This window comes from Rhea americana, unplaced genomic scaffold, assembly GCF_003343005.1.
Source record: "Rhea americana isolate MKP2758 unplaced genomic scaffold, rheAme1 scaffold_32, whole genome shotgun sequence".
Taxonomy (NCBI): Eukaryota; Metazoa; Chordata; class Aves; order Rheiformes; family Rheidae; genus Rhea; species Rhea americana.
Genome location: NW_028186446.1, coordinates 3,148,909 through 3,166,651, shown reverse-complemented (window position 1 = coordinate 3,166,651; position 17,743 = coordinate 3,148,909). Strand labels below are relative to the sequence as shown.

The following is a 17,743-nucleotide window of genomic DNA, read 5'->3' as shown; positions in this document are numbered from 1 at the left end:
CTTGGATACAGACCACAGTGCTTTGCCTTTTAACTTTTCCCTACATGGCTTTGAAGTCACTTTGTTAATATGTGGCATTTTTAACTCCTTGGACAAAGACAGTCTGGTTCCAGGAGCCACAGGAGACAGCAGGGTTTTATAGGACCCGATTGATATGAAGTACACTCTCCAAAGGGAAAAAACAAGGAAGATGCTCACACTAGGGTAATGCTAGTCTCTCAACTACACAAAATACCCTAGAAAATACTTCTCTGGTCATGCATGACAATTTTCTTTCTTCCCCTCTCCCAAGCTATATGGCTTTTTAGGCCTAGCACTCTGAAAGCAGTGTATTATAAAAGTGAGAAATCCTTATTATGATCAAATTCAAAGCAAAAACAGCAGAGGTAGAAAAATAATGTAGCATCAGAAAGACTAAAAAGAAGTGTTCTGACCTGAGTATTCACAGGCAAAAATTTCTGTTGCATAATTTGTATTTCAGACAAATGAAAACCATCATTAAAGTAGTTCAGGTTATTTCAAAAGGGAACTATCTTTAAGCTCAATTAGGGATAAAAGAGTCATCGAACTAACATGGATGAAACATTAGCAGGGAGAACTACAACCACTCAGGCTAAAATCATCTGCTGTGATTCAATTAAAATCCAGTGACAGTAACTACAAATTGTTAAAATCTAATAATTCTTACATATCAACTCTCTTAATTCCGAAAAATGAGTTTTACAGGCAAAACTATTTTATTAAGAAACCTTAATCTGCTAAGCCCCAAGCTTGAAATAAAAATACTGTATTCTTTAAAATGCAAATAAGTAACTCATAACTATGAAATAGTGACTTCAAACTGAAGAGATCTTAAATTCACTTCTGAACATCCAAAATCTATAATATAATTTCAAAGCAGCAAAACAAATTMAGTTATTTTATGGCTATTAGCAATAATTATTTCACAAGCATTTTGGTAACCAGCTGAAACAAGTACACTGAACAGTGATAAGAATCATCAAAGCCGGAGTGTTGAAATAGCTGTATCACAAGAAAGATATTTTAGGGAGCTATAGAAAATAGACATGAAGTGTCTCACTGAACCTTGAGATATAGTATTAAGGTGGCTGGATCTAGACGACTATTCTTCAGTTCTCCTGAATGGCAATGATAACGAGGTTAAAAAGACTTCCCAATTCTTTAAAAGAAACCCTGTCAATCTTTACCATCATATATCTCACAAGTATATCAATTTCTTGTACACACCCTTGTCATGCTATTTTCAGCATTTAGAAACAAAATTATACAACCTTTGCCCAAAATAATGTCAACTTTGAATGCTACAACACTASAAACAGATCAATCAAAAAACTGAAACATAAAAYAAGTGCAAAAATTTTATCCTATTACCTAAACAAATTACTATTTTYTTAAAAGCAAACAAATGTAATTATTTTCAAGACTTCCTTCTACATGGAGCACTTTGAAACAACRTCTAAAAGAGGACACAAGAGGAAAAACATGAGAAAAGGGAATGTAGAATTGCCACCCTGGAGAGCGTACTCACTCCAGGTCACAAGAAATCTTGGTTYCAATACCAGACATATTAGATTTCCTATGCAACTAATGACAAATTATTCAATCTATCTAGTGCTTCAATTATCAGTATAAATGTAGATAATACTTCCCTGGCTGACAAAAATACTGTAAAGGATTTTATCCTTCAAAGGCTGTGGAATAACAGGCAAGTACACTGATAAAAACTATACAAGTGCCTCCTTAGCACAGCTAAACACAGTGATCTGCACTCTAAGTATAATTCTTTAGCTTTACCTAACATGTCAATATTAGAAGCAGTTAGTTACCTGCTATCCAATGCATTAAACTCAAGTTATCATATGGAATAAGCTTCTTCATATGCAAGGTTGCTGGAAACATGTGAAATAAAGGAAATATTCACTTCAAATAATTTCCACAAGGAGGAAAATAAAATCAAAAGTACCACTCTCAATAATAAATTATAAATTACATTATGCACACTGAATGTTATCTCTACAGTTTTGCTTGAAAAAAAGGTTAATTATATATACTCTTCTTAAGTTCTGCAAATACTACTACATTTAACATTAATGAAAGTGTTTATAATAGGAACGAATATAAATCTAACCTATGCTCAACAAGACAAATACATATKAATCCTATCATTAAAACTTTATTCTTTCCACATAGAACATTTTGTCTTTCTTGTGTCAAAGTAAAACCAGACTTCATTACAGTTCTTTCCCAGGCACAAATTTAGTTTTTACCARTTTATGATATATTAAGGTTTCAGTAATAGACGACACTAAGTTGGCACGCAGCTTTGACAGAGGATAGTGTAGCCAGCCTCGAAAGTTGCTGAAGATGTAGAATACTACTAATTGGGATGCTGTTCAAAATTAAGAGACAAGAAAATCTCAGTACAGACTTTGCTACATGTGCCACACATGAGCCTACCGCTAATTCATGTGATCATGACTCCCTCCAGCCTATTTCACCAAAAACACTACTACTACCACTAAACTGCTTGGGGAGAAGCCCTTAGCTCTGCAAGGGAAGGCATATGACTTCCTGATACTGAACTACTGGCGTTCAGTCTCCACTATGGTGTTTGTAGTGACCRCAGCACCTACGTACAAAGCATGAGACAACCCTTAAAAAAAAAAAAATCAGTAAACAATTGTCTGTCTAAGCATCAGCTTTGGCTAGAACTGAGTGTCATACATCCTCAAAAAATAGAGAGCACTGAATGATTAGTGTGAAAACAGTAGCTTTTCAATGTTTTAACACAGAGATATTTTTAAATGGCTTATAAAATAGGAAGTTGATTTCTCATACAAGCCTACAGACAAGAAAAAAAAATCCTTAATACAGCCATAATCAACAGTGAAGGCAATTACAGCATTCCCAAGCATTCCACTTGCAAGTCAATGGACAAAAATATGGAGATTGTACATACATGGTGCACACATTCATTTGCTAATAGTGAATTGCATGAAATCATGAGATACCAGAACTACAACTCTTGGTCAAAATCTTGTTCAACAAGTTTGTTGTTGAGATTTTATCTATCTTCCTAAATATTTTAAGTGCAAACAGGAAAAAAGTTCCTCTGCAGTATGAGACCTATTTACAGTTTTATACTTTTTTCAATGGCACTCATAGTGTAGGTTATGATGGCTCCATACATTTGTTGTACAGTTGAATCCTCACAAGAAATTGTACTTCAAAATATCACCTTTCCCTTAATAAAGGGGGATTTTCTAGTTCTTTTTATTCTGAAAAATCTTTTAAAAAGTAAAGCTAGTCACAGACCTATGTAAAAGTCAGAAATGACCTCTTCAGCAGAAACCTATGGTTTTGAAACCATAGGTTTATCATCATTATTAATTATTTCACCAAAGGTCATTTTAGCCGTTATCTACCAAATGACTTGCCAGATTCCAGAAAAGCTTTGTTTCAGAGTTGGTTTCTAYAAAGCACGGCAGAATTCTGCTGGTTTTGGCATGCTCTGCAGTGTATTCATCTTTGCCTAACTCGCTCACTTGGAGTTATTTTACACAAGTCTGTGGTAACTATGCAACTCTTGCCACTTTACTCATACAAGGCAGATCATATGTTCTTCAAAATTACATGAAAGGAGAAGAGCTACCACCAGGGAACTGGTCCTCTAGCAGGCTCCTTTAAGCAGAAAGCAGCAGTATTTCATGCCAGCRAACTGCACCTTCTCTGCAAATGATACAGTAGGTAGGGAACAGGCTACAGAGTGAGCTCTGCACTCAAGGGTGCAAGACAGATCAAACTGCTTTGCAACTGAAGTCCCACAGGGAAAAAGGAAAAAGATGATGAGTTGAAAACCAGAAAGCCRTTAGTGCAAGAAGCTGAATAAATTAAGTTCTACACAAGCCTTATCACAGAAAAGCCGGAGAAAACATTATTTTTCAAAGGGGTAAATAGAAACAAAAAGTTTAATAAAAACATGTTAGTATAGAACGTAAGAGAATGGTACAAAGTTTTAACTTAAAATGTGTTTGACTACTGCTAGATTTTGAGCAGGATTATGAAAAACAGACTCACTGAAAGTTAAGTCAGTTTTACGGTGGTAAATCTCATTGTAAAATGTCCTGAGCATTTACAACGTAAATAAAAACTGTTTAACAAAGATATGAGTAATCATATAGGTGTGAATAAATACAACAGAAGGGATAATTCATGAAGATTTTTTTCCTAAGGAGGCAGAGATCCAATCCTACCAAAACAACAAAATTAATTCCACAAAGAAAGATAAATCATCGCATCTAATTCCTTTGTAAAAGAATACTTGAAAAAAAGAAAAAAAAAAAAAACACAACACCTCCCCCAACACACTAATTTAAGTAGAACGCAGTTTGCTAGTTGCTTCAGGAACATTTGACTTCAGTGGAAAAAATACTGATTCCCTGCAAAACAAACTAAGCTTTAAACAGGAAGCCTGGCTTTCTGGCACTGTTGTAAAAAAGCAAAGCAACCTACCTACCTAATGGAAAAAAGTGGCTTGAGATCTTACACAGCATGGCAGCTAACTGATCTTCATATTAAAATATTTTGCCATCACTGATGCACAAGATTATTTAATGAGAGCTAGATTTGCTTCTTTCTTAAGCATTCCATACCCCATTGGAAGCAAGTACATCTTCCGTCTCATCATCTTTGCTGTCAGCCTGAATTTCAAACGGGTTTCCTCCAGTACAGTATTGCTCAAATAAAGTTGCTGCTGTTGAAATTGCTGAGGCAGGCTGCTTACTAGGTGACACAGAGGGGGAACGCGACTGCTCCATGAACTTAAACTCCTATTAATACAAATAAATTACAGTTTTACTCACCAACAGTTTCAGTATTGTTATGACTAAAACTTTATAAATTCACAGCTTAACAACGAACTTCTGGACGATCACCCCAATATGAAATCTTTTACTCAAAGCTTACTTCTTAGGTATACCTTTTCTACATGCACCAGTTAATTGAATTTGAATCGAACCATTGAATTTGGCATATGATTAACATTACCAGAAACAGGTGCCAAAACTGGTACAAGCTAGTAAGTACTCATTTAGCTACTTTTAAGAACACATTTATCTGAGAATAAGATGCTGAAAAATAATTTAAAATTGGAATACTCACTTTTTCACCATAATACCACTTAAATTTTTTTCTTGACATATCTGACATATTAACAGCACATTAGAACATGAGAAGTAATAAAGGTTAATATTATGTTTAATATTACAGCATTTTATGTAAGCTTCCTTCTGCCTAAAAGAAATGTTACTTTTTTAAAAGCATTTGAATCTTAGGTTTCTAGTATCTGAGAATGAAATATAATGCTTTTTAATCATCTATTAAAAATATTCATTTAATAGTTCATCCATCTCACTGCTTCTCAAAACACCTTCACTCTTAGCTATTAAAACACTAATATATTGTATGTGTTATTTGTAGAACGTACATGAAGCTGCAAAATACTGAAGCTTGATTTAACAGGGCAAAGTTCCCAGGTCTCATTCTCCAAAAACATTCTTAATTCTTCAAGACGGGTTCTGAAATGAACAAATGAATACTCTTAATTAGCAGTAAGAGCAAATCAGAAAGTAGATTGAATTATTTAACTTATGTAGCAAAAATGCCTTCAAGAACCACACAAGTCATAACTGAAAATGAATATTAACTCATTCTTTCAACYGGCAAACCACCGCAAAGCTGTGGCTGTTAATGCAGGGTTATTTTATGACACCTTTGGAAAAATTCTCAAAGAATGACAACCTGTGAAACTTGGAAACAATTGCTTTTCCTCAAAATCATTTTTGAGCACAGAGGAATGTTTATGATTGTGCAGTACTATGCAACAACAATGGTTGTTAATCCCCTAAACTATATATACATATATATATACATATATATATATATATATATGTATATATATATATATATTTTATTAACTTTACTTTTATATTAATACAGAAAAACTATTGGAAAATTATAATCAAGCTGTTGTTTCTCTGCATTGTCTCTGGTATGTTTTTAATTATCAGAACAATTTTCATTTAGCTATAAACACAAATACTTAAAGAAAAACTTTTTGCCACATAAGCAGGAACTCAGACAGCAATGAGGACTTATTGCTGTTATCTTTTCTTCTTACTATACGTTCTTCTTACTATACATTATATTGTTTTGTTTAATGTGTAGCAGTTGATAAACTATGCACTGTGTTTCTAATCAGGTAGTGAAACATTCCAAAAAACACCACTATTTCAGTAACAAACTGCAGCCACCAAAACAATTAAAGATTTTTGTCCTAACAAGATGCRCAATGCGTTGAATTATGACTACGGCTTGCTGCATGTGTTTAAATATACTAACTAAATGCAAATAGATTTAAAGTCTGACTTTCAGAGGCACTGAGTACACACAGCCTGTAGATCTTTTCCCATTAAAGCCAACAGGAACAATAAGTAAAGTAGCTCTGAGGAAAAAAAAAAAAAGAAAAAAAAAAATCAGAGCTACAGGTTAAATTCTCTGAGAGGAAGATTAAAGAGAAAGATTCACAGAAAAGCAAACAAAGCTACTTAGCACCATATTTCATATCATTTCAAAGCTTAAAGTTAGCCACTAACATAATATATTTGAACAGATGCTCTTGATTGTCACAAGCATACAAGTCCAGAAAGTGGCACAAGTGGAAGGTCTGTGACAAGCTGCTGCTCAGACACACGTTTTTACAAAGGTATCAGCAAATAAGTGAATTATGTTCTAAAAATCAGCTGGCTGATAGCTTCTGCCAAAAGCCCATTTTAATTTTTTAAAACAATCAGCTGTTACCCAACAGAGGGCTCCAGGCGTGCTCTTGCACTGCGCTGCTCGCCTACGCTTTTGGAATGACACGACCAGTTCCTTTGAATGCCTTCTCTGTGCTGCCAGTTCTCTACATTACCACACCACTCAGGAAGCCACACACATCAAGCTACATCATCAAAGAATTGATTATTCCTGGACTCTAAGCATTTCAACTCTATGAGCCCTTTTAAGGATTAATAAGCATAAAGGCTTAGCTTCCCCTCCCTCCCCCCAACCCCCAATTAATTATACAAGGGGAATGAAAGCCACATTAGCTTGATCTGAAAAGGCAAAAATGCTTATAGCTTTTATGTAAATCAACCTCAGATACAGCTGGGACATAGATGGTTTTGATATTTTTCTTTTTGAGGATGAAAAGATCAGCTTATTAATCTTCAGAATACCTACACTGCATAAAACAGCTAAAATACTAAAAACATTATTGATATAGACTCACAAATGTTATTTCCTTTTATTTTCACAAGAATGACAAGAAACACTACCTACAAAGAAATGCAGATYGTAACAAGATTGTTTCTGTACATATTCCATCAGTGTTCTTATTCTATTCTATTCAAAAAGAAAAATCAAAAAATTATAGTTTCTGATTCCCTACGCTGTTAAATAAGCCTTTTAAACAGTATTTATTTAACCAAGTGGAGTATTAGGCCATAAAAAAGAGGAGTAAAATAAAATTAATTAGATCAAAATAGCTTTTCCWAGTAGATGAAAGCTGCTAGAAGAGCAGCATGCAGCTAGTATGCAGACTAGGTGGGGAAGATGAGAGAGCTTCATTCAGAAGTGTCATAAACTCTCAAACAGTTTTGGCCATAAGAATGGACAGTCGTAAGCTCAGTTTCCAGAGCAGTAGAGGTGATTCAGTTCAGGGTTCTGAAATGTTTTTCAAGAAATAAAGATAAGCAGCATCTCATCTTAATTAATTCATCTCCTGACAAGACACACTATGCATCTGATTAAGGCGCCACCATTTCAGGCAACCGAAAATGAAGTATTCATCAAATTTCTGAAAAGAAATCCTAGCTGCAAACTGACAGAAAAAAAAATCCTAACTACATCCTTAGCTCATGAATTTAGAAACTTTCTAGTGTACCACTGTCATAATTTTCATAGTTTACGAATTTTTAGACAGAAAGTTTCAGCTCAAATGGGTTGGAATGYATTATTCTGCCTTGGTATGACAGCTCCCATACAATGGAGGAAAACAGCTTGAGACTGAGGATGTAAAAGTTCTCAAAGCAAGAAACAATGCTTTATTTCTTCCTGTATCTTCCTAGTTATTTACACACAGTAAGATGATAAATGTTAGACAACCAGAAGGAAAGATCTGTCAAACATTCAAATGAAAACATTAGGGATCATCTTTATCCAGCTTGCTTGCTGCAGAACTGTAGTCTTCCATAAAGACAGCAGAAGCAAAGGCTTCCTGCACAAAAATAAAAAGTTCAGAGTCCTATTCTCATGCAAAAAAATCCCACTATACRAATCTAATCTGCAAACCTCACTTCAGGCATGTTATTCAGTGCCTCTGGAAATCATTTAAAATCAAAAGCAAYGAAGAGCCATTAAACTCATTCAACTTCACATACAGTAGTCTCACCTGTGGTATGTTTTGAAATAGTTAACACTTTGTTTTCTGATAGATTCTTGCAAAACTTCAGACTTACTGCCACAAAATTCTTCTCCAACTTGCATCAGCCTATAATGAKAAAACATAGTTCAGAATTTATCTATTCAAAATTACCTGAACAACATTAGAGAAAAATCTTACACAGTAATACTATTGTGCCAAGTAGAATCACAAGCCTCACTTATTACCAGGACAGTAYGCTCATTTCCTAAAAGCAGGAAACCCAAAAGTTAAATTACAAAAACTACACTTATTCCACARAAGTCCATATCTCATTCCCCCTCCAAATCCTATCAGGGTATCTCATATGCATAGGAACAAACAGCCATAAGCAAAGCAAAGCAAATGTCTGTTTGGGATCCTATTACACAAGGTAAGCCAAACGGGTCATAGTTGAATTCATCATTTTATTATCAAAATTATCAAAAAGGATATAATACTGTACAGGTTTTATAATCTTTTGCTGCTCTTGACTGAGAAATCATTTGGAAGCTTTTTGGAACATTAAAACTGTCAGATCTGCACTGCTGAAATCTTAAAGCGGGCCATGAAATCAGATCACAGCCTAACTTGACCAGCAAAGCACTATGTGCTACCTTCTCCAAGGACRAATTTGAAAGGGAACAGAAACAAACAGAATGCCATTGATGTACAGACTCCCACACAAACAGGAAGCATTCCCCAGACTGTATCAGTAGATATGAACAAAGTTGGCATCAGGGTGTAAACATCAGCCTTAGTTAACCATGCATTCTTATCAGAGTTCAAGTTTGTCCACATGTAGTAACTGGCCTTATGACCACATCAATATACCTGCTGATAATATCAAGTACAAATATGAAGTCATCATATTTGAAGTTAGACAGGTCTGTTCCCAGAAGATATGTTTTCACTTTTAGTTGAACATCCTACAAAACAAACATTTCAAAATCAGCACTGAATCCTTCTTAAATGTCTACGCAAAATCATGGGTTTTCGTATACATAATACTCACAAGACAGAAATTAAGGCAAAAGGCTCAGATGCCTGGTTCATTAGTACCTTTTGGTTTGTCTGCACTGTTAACTTCTTTTTGAGATTTAAGGCAGAACTCTGCAATGTGAATAATTTCCTGTTGATTTCCTTAACTAGTAAGGCAATCTGTTTCTTTAATACTATTGTCAGTATTGTAAGTACTAGACACTTTACAGTCACTGGAAAAAACAGATCTTTTGAACACTGTTCTGCTATGTAATAGGATTACAGCTTTATCATTRGAAATTTGGGATCTTGCTACAAATCAAACTGATCTAGCAATCAAACTAAGAATATTACAAAACCAGGCAGGTTCACAAGATTTTAGGTTCTCYCTAGCTCTGGCTATACCAAAATGGCTACAGAAGACCATTCTTTAGCTCTGAATTTCAATACTTGCATTTTCTATTTATTCGGGGATTTTTTCCCTACATTTTTCCCTTTCTTCACCTCCCACAAGCTATCCCAAGCTGTGAGCAGTTCAGAGATGCTATAGTATGCCTAARAGGAGGAGCCTATAAACTCCATATACTCCTCGCAAACTGTAATGAACACGAGCAATGGGGAACTAAAGGGTCTGAGCCCTCTCCATCTTTAGCAGCAAAGTCCAATTCAGACATCAGGCAGATACAAAACTCACTTCAAGAGGCCTCAACCAAGCAGGGAAACACAAGCAGCATGACTGTACTGAGAGAAGCATACTGGAAGAAAATGGWTTGTTGAGAGTCGTATTACTATGATCTGGTATCTTGACTGAGATTGTAAGCAGAGTGACCAAGTAGTAACTGAGTCATGGAAATGAAGTTTCCATGGTTTTGACTTACTGAGCTCAAAACAAATCACATAAAATCCCTTGAGAGATCTCCTTAAAAAGATCAACATGAAAATAACTACTTTATACTGAGGGAAGAAAGTATTTAAGACAGCCAAAAACAAACCTGCCATATTCGTGAAAGTCCATGTTCCAATTTCTTTTTTACATAGCTGCGGTCAAAACTGCTCTCCTCAGTTCCAATCACATTGCTGCCATCTGAAACTGAAGTTGGAAGGTAATACAAATATTTCCAAAGGCTTTGAAATGTATTCTAGTTTTTTAGCCATAATGAAACTTCTGCCTTAGCCATTATCATAATAGTCATTATGCAGTCTCCAGGAGAACTCCATTGCTCTGAAGTTTTGAAAGGAATAAAAGCACCTATAATATATGCTAATGCAAATGAAGAAAGCTGATTGCTAGTATGTAAGCAAGATATCCCAATTCAATACAATCAAAATAAGATRAGATAGTAATTGATATTTATATCTTAAATAAAAAAAGATACAGTTAAATGCTAAAGTGAGCACTAGTTATTCTCTACAACAAAGTTCTCCAAGATAATCCTGCTCTTAGAATGAAATGAAAAACTGCAGAAGGTTTTTTTTTTGGAAAAAAAAAACACTTTGTCCAGCAAATGTACATATTCACTTTCCAAAAAAGCATTAAAATGTTCAATAAACTTGTGTGTGGTCTTCACTCTCCCCATGGAGGAAGTGTGTTTTTATTTCTATTAAAAAAAAAAGTTGTAATATTTTATGTAATTTGTGACCACACAGTTGTGGTGATGCTTGTAGTCTGCAATGGCACTTAGCACCCTGCAGTTTGCTCCAGTCTACAACGGACCATAGRATAGCTCTGTCTTAGCAACCATATATAACATCTTTCCCAATAATATGAAAACTCAATTGTTCCCTATGCATGGAAGAATTATGTATTACGTTCTTTACCTACAGTTTACATCTCATCAGTATCAAATGCACAAGCCATTCAGTAATTTGACATGAAGAAGAAAAATTTTTAATCCATAAAAAATATTATACTGGAATATTACTAGGAGTACAGACCTCCTTCCACCCTATCATTCAAAAGGTTGGAAACAGAAGAATTAAGATTGTCTGCAAAATCACAGCATCAYCATGCAGATCAGATGTGTCTTTCCACCTCTTCTGCAGGCCTCCAGCTGGTTTTCAGTGCTTGAAGACTATTCATTTAATAATAATTAAACAAACTGATCTCATCTCTTCTACCTCCATGCACTGGCTTAAAGCCACTTCTTTGCCTGACTCAGTCAGGCAAAGTCCCAGCATCTACTCTCAAAAAACCTCCTTACAGACCCAATCTATGCCTCTGCATTTGAATCAGSCTGCCTCCTCTGTTGTGATGTCTACATCACATGAACAGGAGGCAAAAAAAACAGGGGCGTAATTGAAAAGGGCGGTGGGGAGATCTTACTTAGCCCAGACTACAAGACTTTAATCAGCCTTCTCAGATGTGAACAGAACAGACCAGCATTGTCTGGACCACTGCAACTTAAAAAGAGGAAGGAAAAGGTCATTCACTGAAGACAACTGTCTATTTYTGTTAAGACTGGTATCAGACACTGATAATCTCTTACACCAAGAGAAGAGAGAACAGCAGTGTTTTATGTTTTGAYCATACCCAGTGTCAAGTGAACACAGTTTCCTTCTGTAACAATCATTCATCGTACTTAGCATTTAGCAGTGACCTGYCTCATTCTACCAGTCCTAAGCTAGTGTCTCTGCAGGTAGAGGAGCATAACATACCTCCTTCCTCTCCCCATCAACTATTTTTTTTTGTTGTTGTTGTTTTTGTTTTTGCTTTGGACTTTTTCAAAGCAGGTTCCGCAGGACAAGAACTATTTGCAGTCTCGTATAAATATATAAATAAAATATATTACAAAAATAAATTTAGAAAAAGGATAATATATAAGCATATATGAGAAATAAAAATGAGATCTTCAGCACTTTTATAACTGCACTTGAAATAAGCAAATGTAGGAAATATGGTTATTGAGAAGAATGCAGGCATAACTTAAAGTGGAGCTATTTGGTGCKTCTGGAAATGCTGCTAAATTATGATACTTATCAAACACTTAAGTTTCATCCCTGAGCTAAAGATTATGACARGGAACATCATGGGGAACATGCTAACAGGAAGAACCTTCAAGTTAGCCAAATTAAAATTAGTCTATCCATGGGGCTAGACATCACAAACATAGAAAGAGTACAATATCATATATACWTAGCGAGAAGCTTAAAACTCTAGTATTTTCAATTGAAAAATTCCTCCTCACAGTTAAAAACAAAAAAGTATATTAAGGAATTTGAGGGAATTTGTATTTTGGATACATATTAAWTTTCTTCCAAGCAGCTAAACTGGATTCAATTCTTTCCTGCTTAAAGTCATTGGGATTACTTCTGCAAGTAGGCTCTGAGAATTTACCCTAGTTATTCAAAATGAGAAAATAAAAGGTACTTGATGCAAAAACAAAACCCAAATGTAATTCTACACTGTATCTATTGTTGCATGGCATTAGAAAGTTTTCCCTATGAAAACTCATAAAACAAATATTAGCCACTGCATACATAAATTATAATTAAGTATCTGTATCTAAATAYGCTCTTCTCCTGAAGGCAATAATCCTGACAAATGTATTTTTCCACAACTGATTTATCATGCAAGATTAAACAAAATCTAAACAGAAAAAATAACTCAGAGACACACTAATCAGATTTATCCTTTCTCTGACTATCTGAGGAAACAAAAAGATAACTATTTTAGTCGCAGCATACTCTTTAGGAGCTTCTGTGACCTCTTCTCCTGTACACTTCTGCAGATCAAAGCCAAGTCTAAACCAGTCAGTATCTTTGACCTATTCTCAAGGCCATAGTCCCTGCCCTCAACTGCAGTGTCATTTATTCCCTCACTACCATTTATATGAGAATGGTTGGAGATACAGATTCAAATRGATACTACTGTTCAACAATAACTCAGTAGTATTTTCTCTGGTAACCTCCTGGTGCTCTGGTGTTATTGCCAGTTTTCTTAAGAGGTCTTKTTTCCATTCTTCTAATGAACTTTATTGTAGCTAATTTTATACATACACAAAAGTATGAACTTAAGATAATATACTTGAATATCCAGGATTGGACCACAATCAAGGATTAGTCCACAAGCATTTCAGTTTTCTGCTTTGAGGAATTTCGAACCAATGGCAGAATATATAAATATTCATGACTTCATGTAAAGATAACAATTAGAAGCATCCAAGAGTTATTCTTCTAGATGTCTGTTTTGAATACAATAATTTTTCAAGTTTCTCAGTATTTCTTTAAAATTAGTAAAGGTAGCCATCAGTCATAACAAAAGTTTGTTTAATCTTTGCTAGACAGAAGAAAAAAATCACTGTCATCTAAATTCATTCTTTGGCTCTCAAGCAGGTCTTTGCACAGACTATTACATTATGCAGTATTATAAATGGAATGTTTTGAAGTGGTTGGAATTAAAACTGCATCTTACATCATTTTCTTTTTGCTTTTCAGTTAGTYTATTACAGTTATTAATATTGTTACCAACTTTTATCATCAGGATTACATTTGTAAAGTCAGGAGTTTAAAATGCTGTAGTGATCATGCTGTTGCATTTACTTTTAAATCTTCTACTAAATTAGTCTTAGGAAAACATGCCTACTACACCAATTTTACAGAAATGTTTACAAAATGTGAAAACCCAACTCAACTGGACAGGGCCCTGCACAACCCACTGCAACTCTGAAGTTTGCCCTGCTTTGAGTAGGGAAGACAGACTGACTTACAGAAGTGCCTTTCAAAGTTTTCTTTGATTCCTTAGTACAAAAAAAAATTTATGCTTTGACCATGACCAACTGTGCAAGGAAAAATTTCCAATAAGCAAGTCATATTTTTAGAGATGCAGACAAAGTTCATTTTAACATCTGTAACAGGCATCAATGATCATAAATGCATGACACATGATCTAGATAAAGTGCAACATTGTTCCCATAATCTTTGCAGGACTTTTTTTTGGTAAGCTGCACTATTAAAATATAGGGCTACATAATTAATGCACTCCCAAGTCCAGTTTCCCACCTCTACAGCTGGTTTTGTGCTGCAGRGTTGCTTGATCCATATAAAATGCTTTGTCAGACTGCTGATATTAAATGGCCCAATGAGAGGAAAAACTCTGGAATAGCTCTGAGTTTTCAAAATGGTAAGAGKTAGATACAACAGTTAGAATCTTTGTGTTTATTGTGTTTTGCTATTACAATAGAAGTTTTCAAAAGCAACAGGGTTTCATTAAGCGAAGAATTTTAGCACAATCTTCTGAACTGCTTCCTTTGATGTGTCCTCCTTTCCCTGGTTGTTTTACTCTTTAGCTTTTGTGTATTATCCACTTGTTAAAAACCAATCAATATGGAATGACACTGCCACATATAGGTTTGATGGTCACTGCATCATAAGCACTGACTTTTTAAAAGAATAGGCACTTTCTAGATATTCATATTCCCTCCGAATTAGATTATACTTGCAAAATTCCCTTGTGTGCGCTTTATCTTTGTTGAGGTTTTTTAAATCATCTTTAAGTAATACACTGGCTTAAATATGTTCTAGCTGTACAGTATATTATAGCAGAGCCACAAAGTCTGCAGCAACTTAAGAGCTGAGTCACAGAAGATTTGGTGAATTAGCGGTAAACATACCGAAACACTCAAGCACGCATTTAAGAAGGAACACATTTTAAATAACTCACATGATTGAATATACCGCTTTATTGGACTTAATGGTTCTTTCAAAATGTTTTGCAGCRAGAATGGTCTGTCTTTGTTGAAGCGTATAAAAAGTAAACACACTAATAGGAATGAGTATTAAAATTATATATGGACCTGTGTAAGTGGGTCTCATGTCATAATGTTTTCTTACATAATAAACTTTTTATAATACAAAGACAACAACAAAAATAAAACAAGAAAAAGGAAAAGCATTTAAAATAACTTCAGATAATTGTAAAAGTAAATATTACCAAGAATGGGCAAGTGACTCAAAACTTAAGAGCCTTCCTTCATGGGGTAAATCTCAAAAAAGAAAGTGAAACATTTCAACTCTGAATTTTAATTCTATAATACTGAAAAAACTTTAATTTGAAATAAGACTTTGAATAAAAGCACATACAAAAATCTTGTTAAAGTTTCCATACAAMTCAGGAAGAACACTGAATAAAATATTTTCATTTTTTTTTCAAGCTCAAAGTAAGAAGACAAACTTTATTATAAATTTCATATATTTTAAGACCTTATCTGTGATAAGTCTGACTTCTCAAAAAATGATTAATTTCAACTAAAATTAGGAAGTTTAGTGTTCCCAGACCTGTTCTCTACTTCTATCTCCAATTTTGGGTCCTCCCCCTTCACAGATGAATATAAAGAATAAAAGTTTAACACATATCAAGAAAGGACTAATCGTAGCAACATTCCTACACTCCTTGTCTTCTGACAGGAAGCACCTTTTTGAGCTTTACTTTTATTTATCTGTAGATACAATACTAACTGATTAAATAAATAAGAGTTTTGTATAAATTTTAGTACTGTGAATTTCACTGTATAACTTTCCTCCCAAATGTAGGGAGAAATTACCTGTCTTTAGACATTTTCTATTTATATAAAACATCCAGTAGAATGTACTTTGGAGGATTAAGACAGATTAATGTTTTGTGCTTGGGTCATAAACACACAAACTAGAATAACATAAAGCAAAAATAGAATTACACCTAAAGCAAAGTAGTCACGTTGTTTCACAGAAAAGATTTCTTTTTTTCTTTTAAGATAAAGATATGAGCCTTTTTCTGGAAGGGAAGTTGCAGCTATGTTTTATTACAGGTTCAGCAGCACAGAAGACAGCCAACATTCAGGAGAATGGTTTTCCTCAAAATCATGACTGCTATTTAGGACAGAATCATTCCTCACTGTTTYAGTCACCTTTCTTAATATGCAGTCCAGTATCCCAACCTACTAAACATAATATACAGTGAAAGATTCAACATCACTCAAGAAGGCTAGTATTTCACATTGGGTCTTATGCTAAAGGAAAAACTCTGAAGATTTTCTAATAGCCTACCATAGCTGACTTTTGAGTATTTTAAACAATAAATACTATTTAAAATAGAACTTTGGTAATGGCACATACACATATTCATTAAAAAAAAAAAAACAAACATTATCCTGAAGACAAACTTTCAGGAAGTATTTAAGTCATTACTGCACATTATAAACAATAATGCCTAAGGCGCTCAGGAGTAAAGCTCACGAAGCCATCTACATATAAATTAATGAGTTGAGCACATGAAAATACTTTCAAGTATCAGAGGTTTTGTTTACAAAACAGTTTCTTACCAGAACATACAGTTTCCGCCTCATCTTGGTCATGTGTCTCATGCCACTGCATCGTTCGGTAATAGCTGAGCATGACTTCCCAGAGCGCTTTGCAGAGATCAGCAAGGCAAGGAATGTAGCTGTCTGATGTAATGTGCTACAGAAGAACAAAATACCTCTGTGAAACTATTAGCAATTGCATTCTTTTTGCAGATGCAAAATCAACCATATAAAAACTGCCATATCCATGCAGTTGAGATGCTTGACCTGTAAGTTTAAGCATTTGAGAGCTGCCCAATCCCTGATGTTAGTCAGCAAATCAAATACAGTCTAGAAGTGCGAAGTCTGCTTGCTGGCATCTCATTTAGGATTGACCTACAAGATTATCCCTCTTATCTCCATGCTATAGCAAAGTAATAACAAACAAAACTGTATGTTCTAGCAGTCAGCATCTCTCAACAGCTAAGAAGGGTGAGCCGCCCCTGGGACATAGAGGCATTGCTTCAATTCAATTATACAAATATTTGTACTTCAGCAGTACACAGAAGTCATCAGTGCTTGACGCTTCATTTTATTGACAGTCGGATAAAAGAATCAGTTTAAAAAAAAATTTAGATGACACCTGTCTGAGCTCCCCGATCCATTCACTGCTCCAAAGAGCTAATTACAAATTAAGATATTCATCGGGCAAGGAGAATCAACATTACCAAAAAGATAAATATGCACTGGAAACTTCTAACATGAGATTGTCAGGTAAAGGGATGCTTTCRCAGAGGGGTCTTGCTGGGTAACAAAAAGCATGTGAAATACATTGCTCAGTCTGAGCGGGAACGATAACACAGTCACCACTACACTTGCTGCCAAGAAGCACAGCTTTACAGCTTATAAAATGGGCAGGTAAAGTCCATCTGAGTCAATGCAATTTCAGTGACATCATTCTTTAAATGAAATCGAAGTGGTCTGGAAA

The 17,743-nt window shown here is 34.8% G+C and overlaps 1 protein-coding gene across 1 annotated transcript in view; it reads right to left on the bottom strand.

Annotated features, from left to right (window-relative positions):
- The window catches only part of VPS50 (VPS50 subunit of EARP/GARPII complex), a 98,292-nt gene that overhangs the window by 38,261 nt on the left and 42,288 nt on the right, over window positions 1-17,743 (bottom strand). Inside the window, exons 13-18 of the mRNA XM_085310507.1 lie at window positions 16,798-16,933; window positions 10,495-10,592; window positions 9,356-9,450; window positions 8,513-8,611; window positions 5,507-5,597; window positions 4,674-4,850 (exon numbers count right to left, since the gene is read on the bottom strand). Coding sequence (XP_085166633.1) covers window positions 4,674-4,850; window positions 5,507-5,597; window positions 8,513-8,611; window positions 9,356-9,450; window positions 10,495-10,592; window positions 16,798-16,933 — 696 coding nt within the window. The remainder of the gene's footprint in view (window positions 1-4,673; window positions 4,851-5,506; window positions 5,598-8,512; window positions 8,612-9,355; window positions 9,451-10,494; window positions 10,593-16,797; window positions 16,934-17,743) is intronic.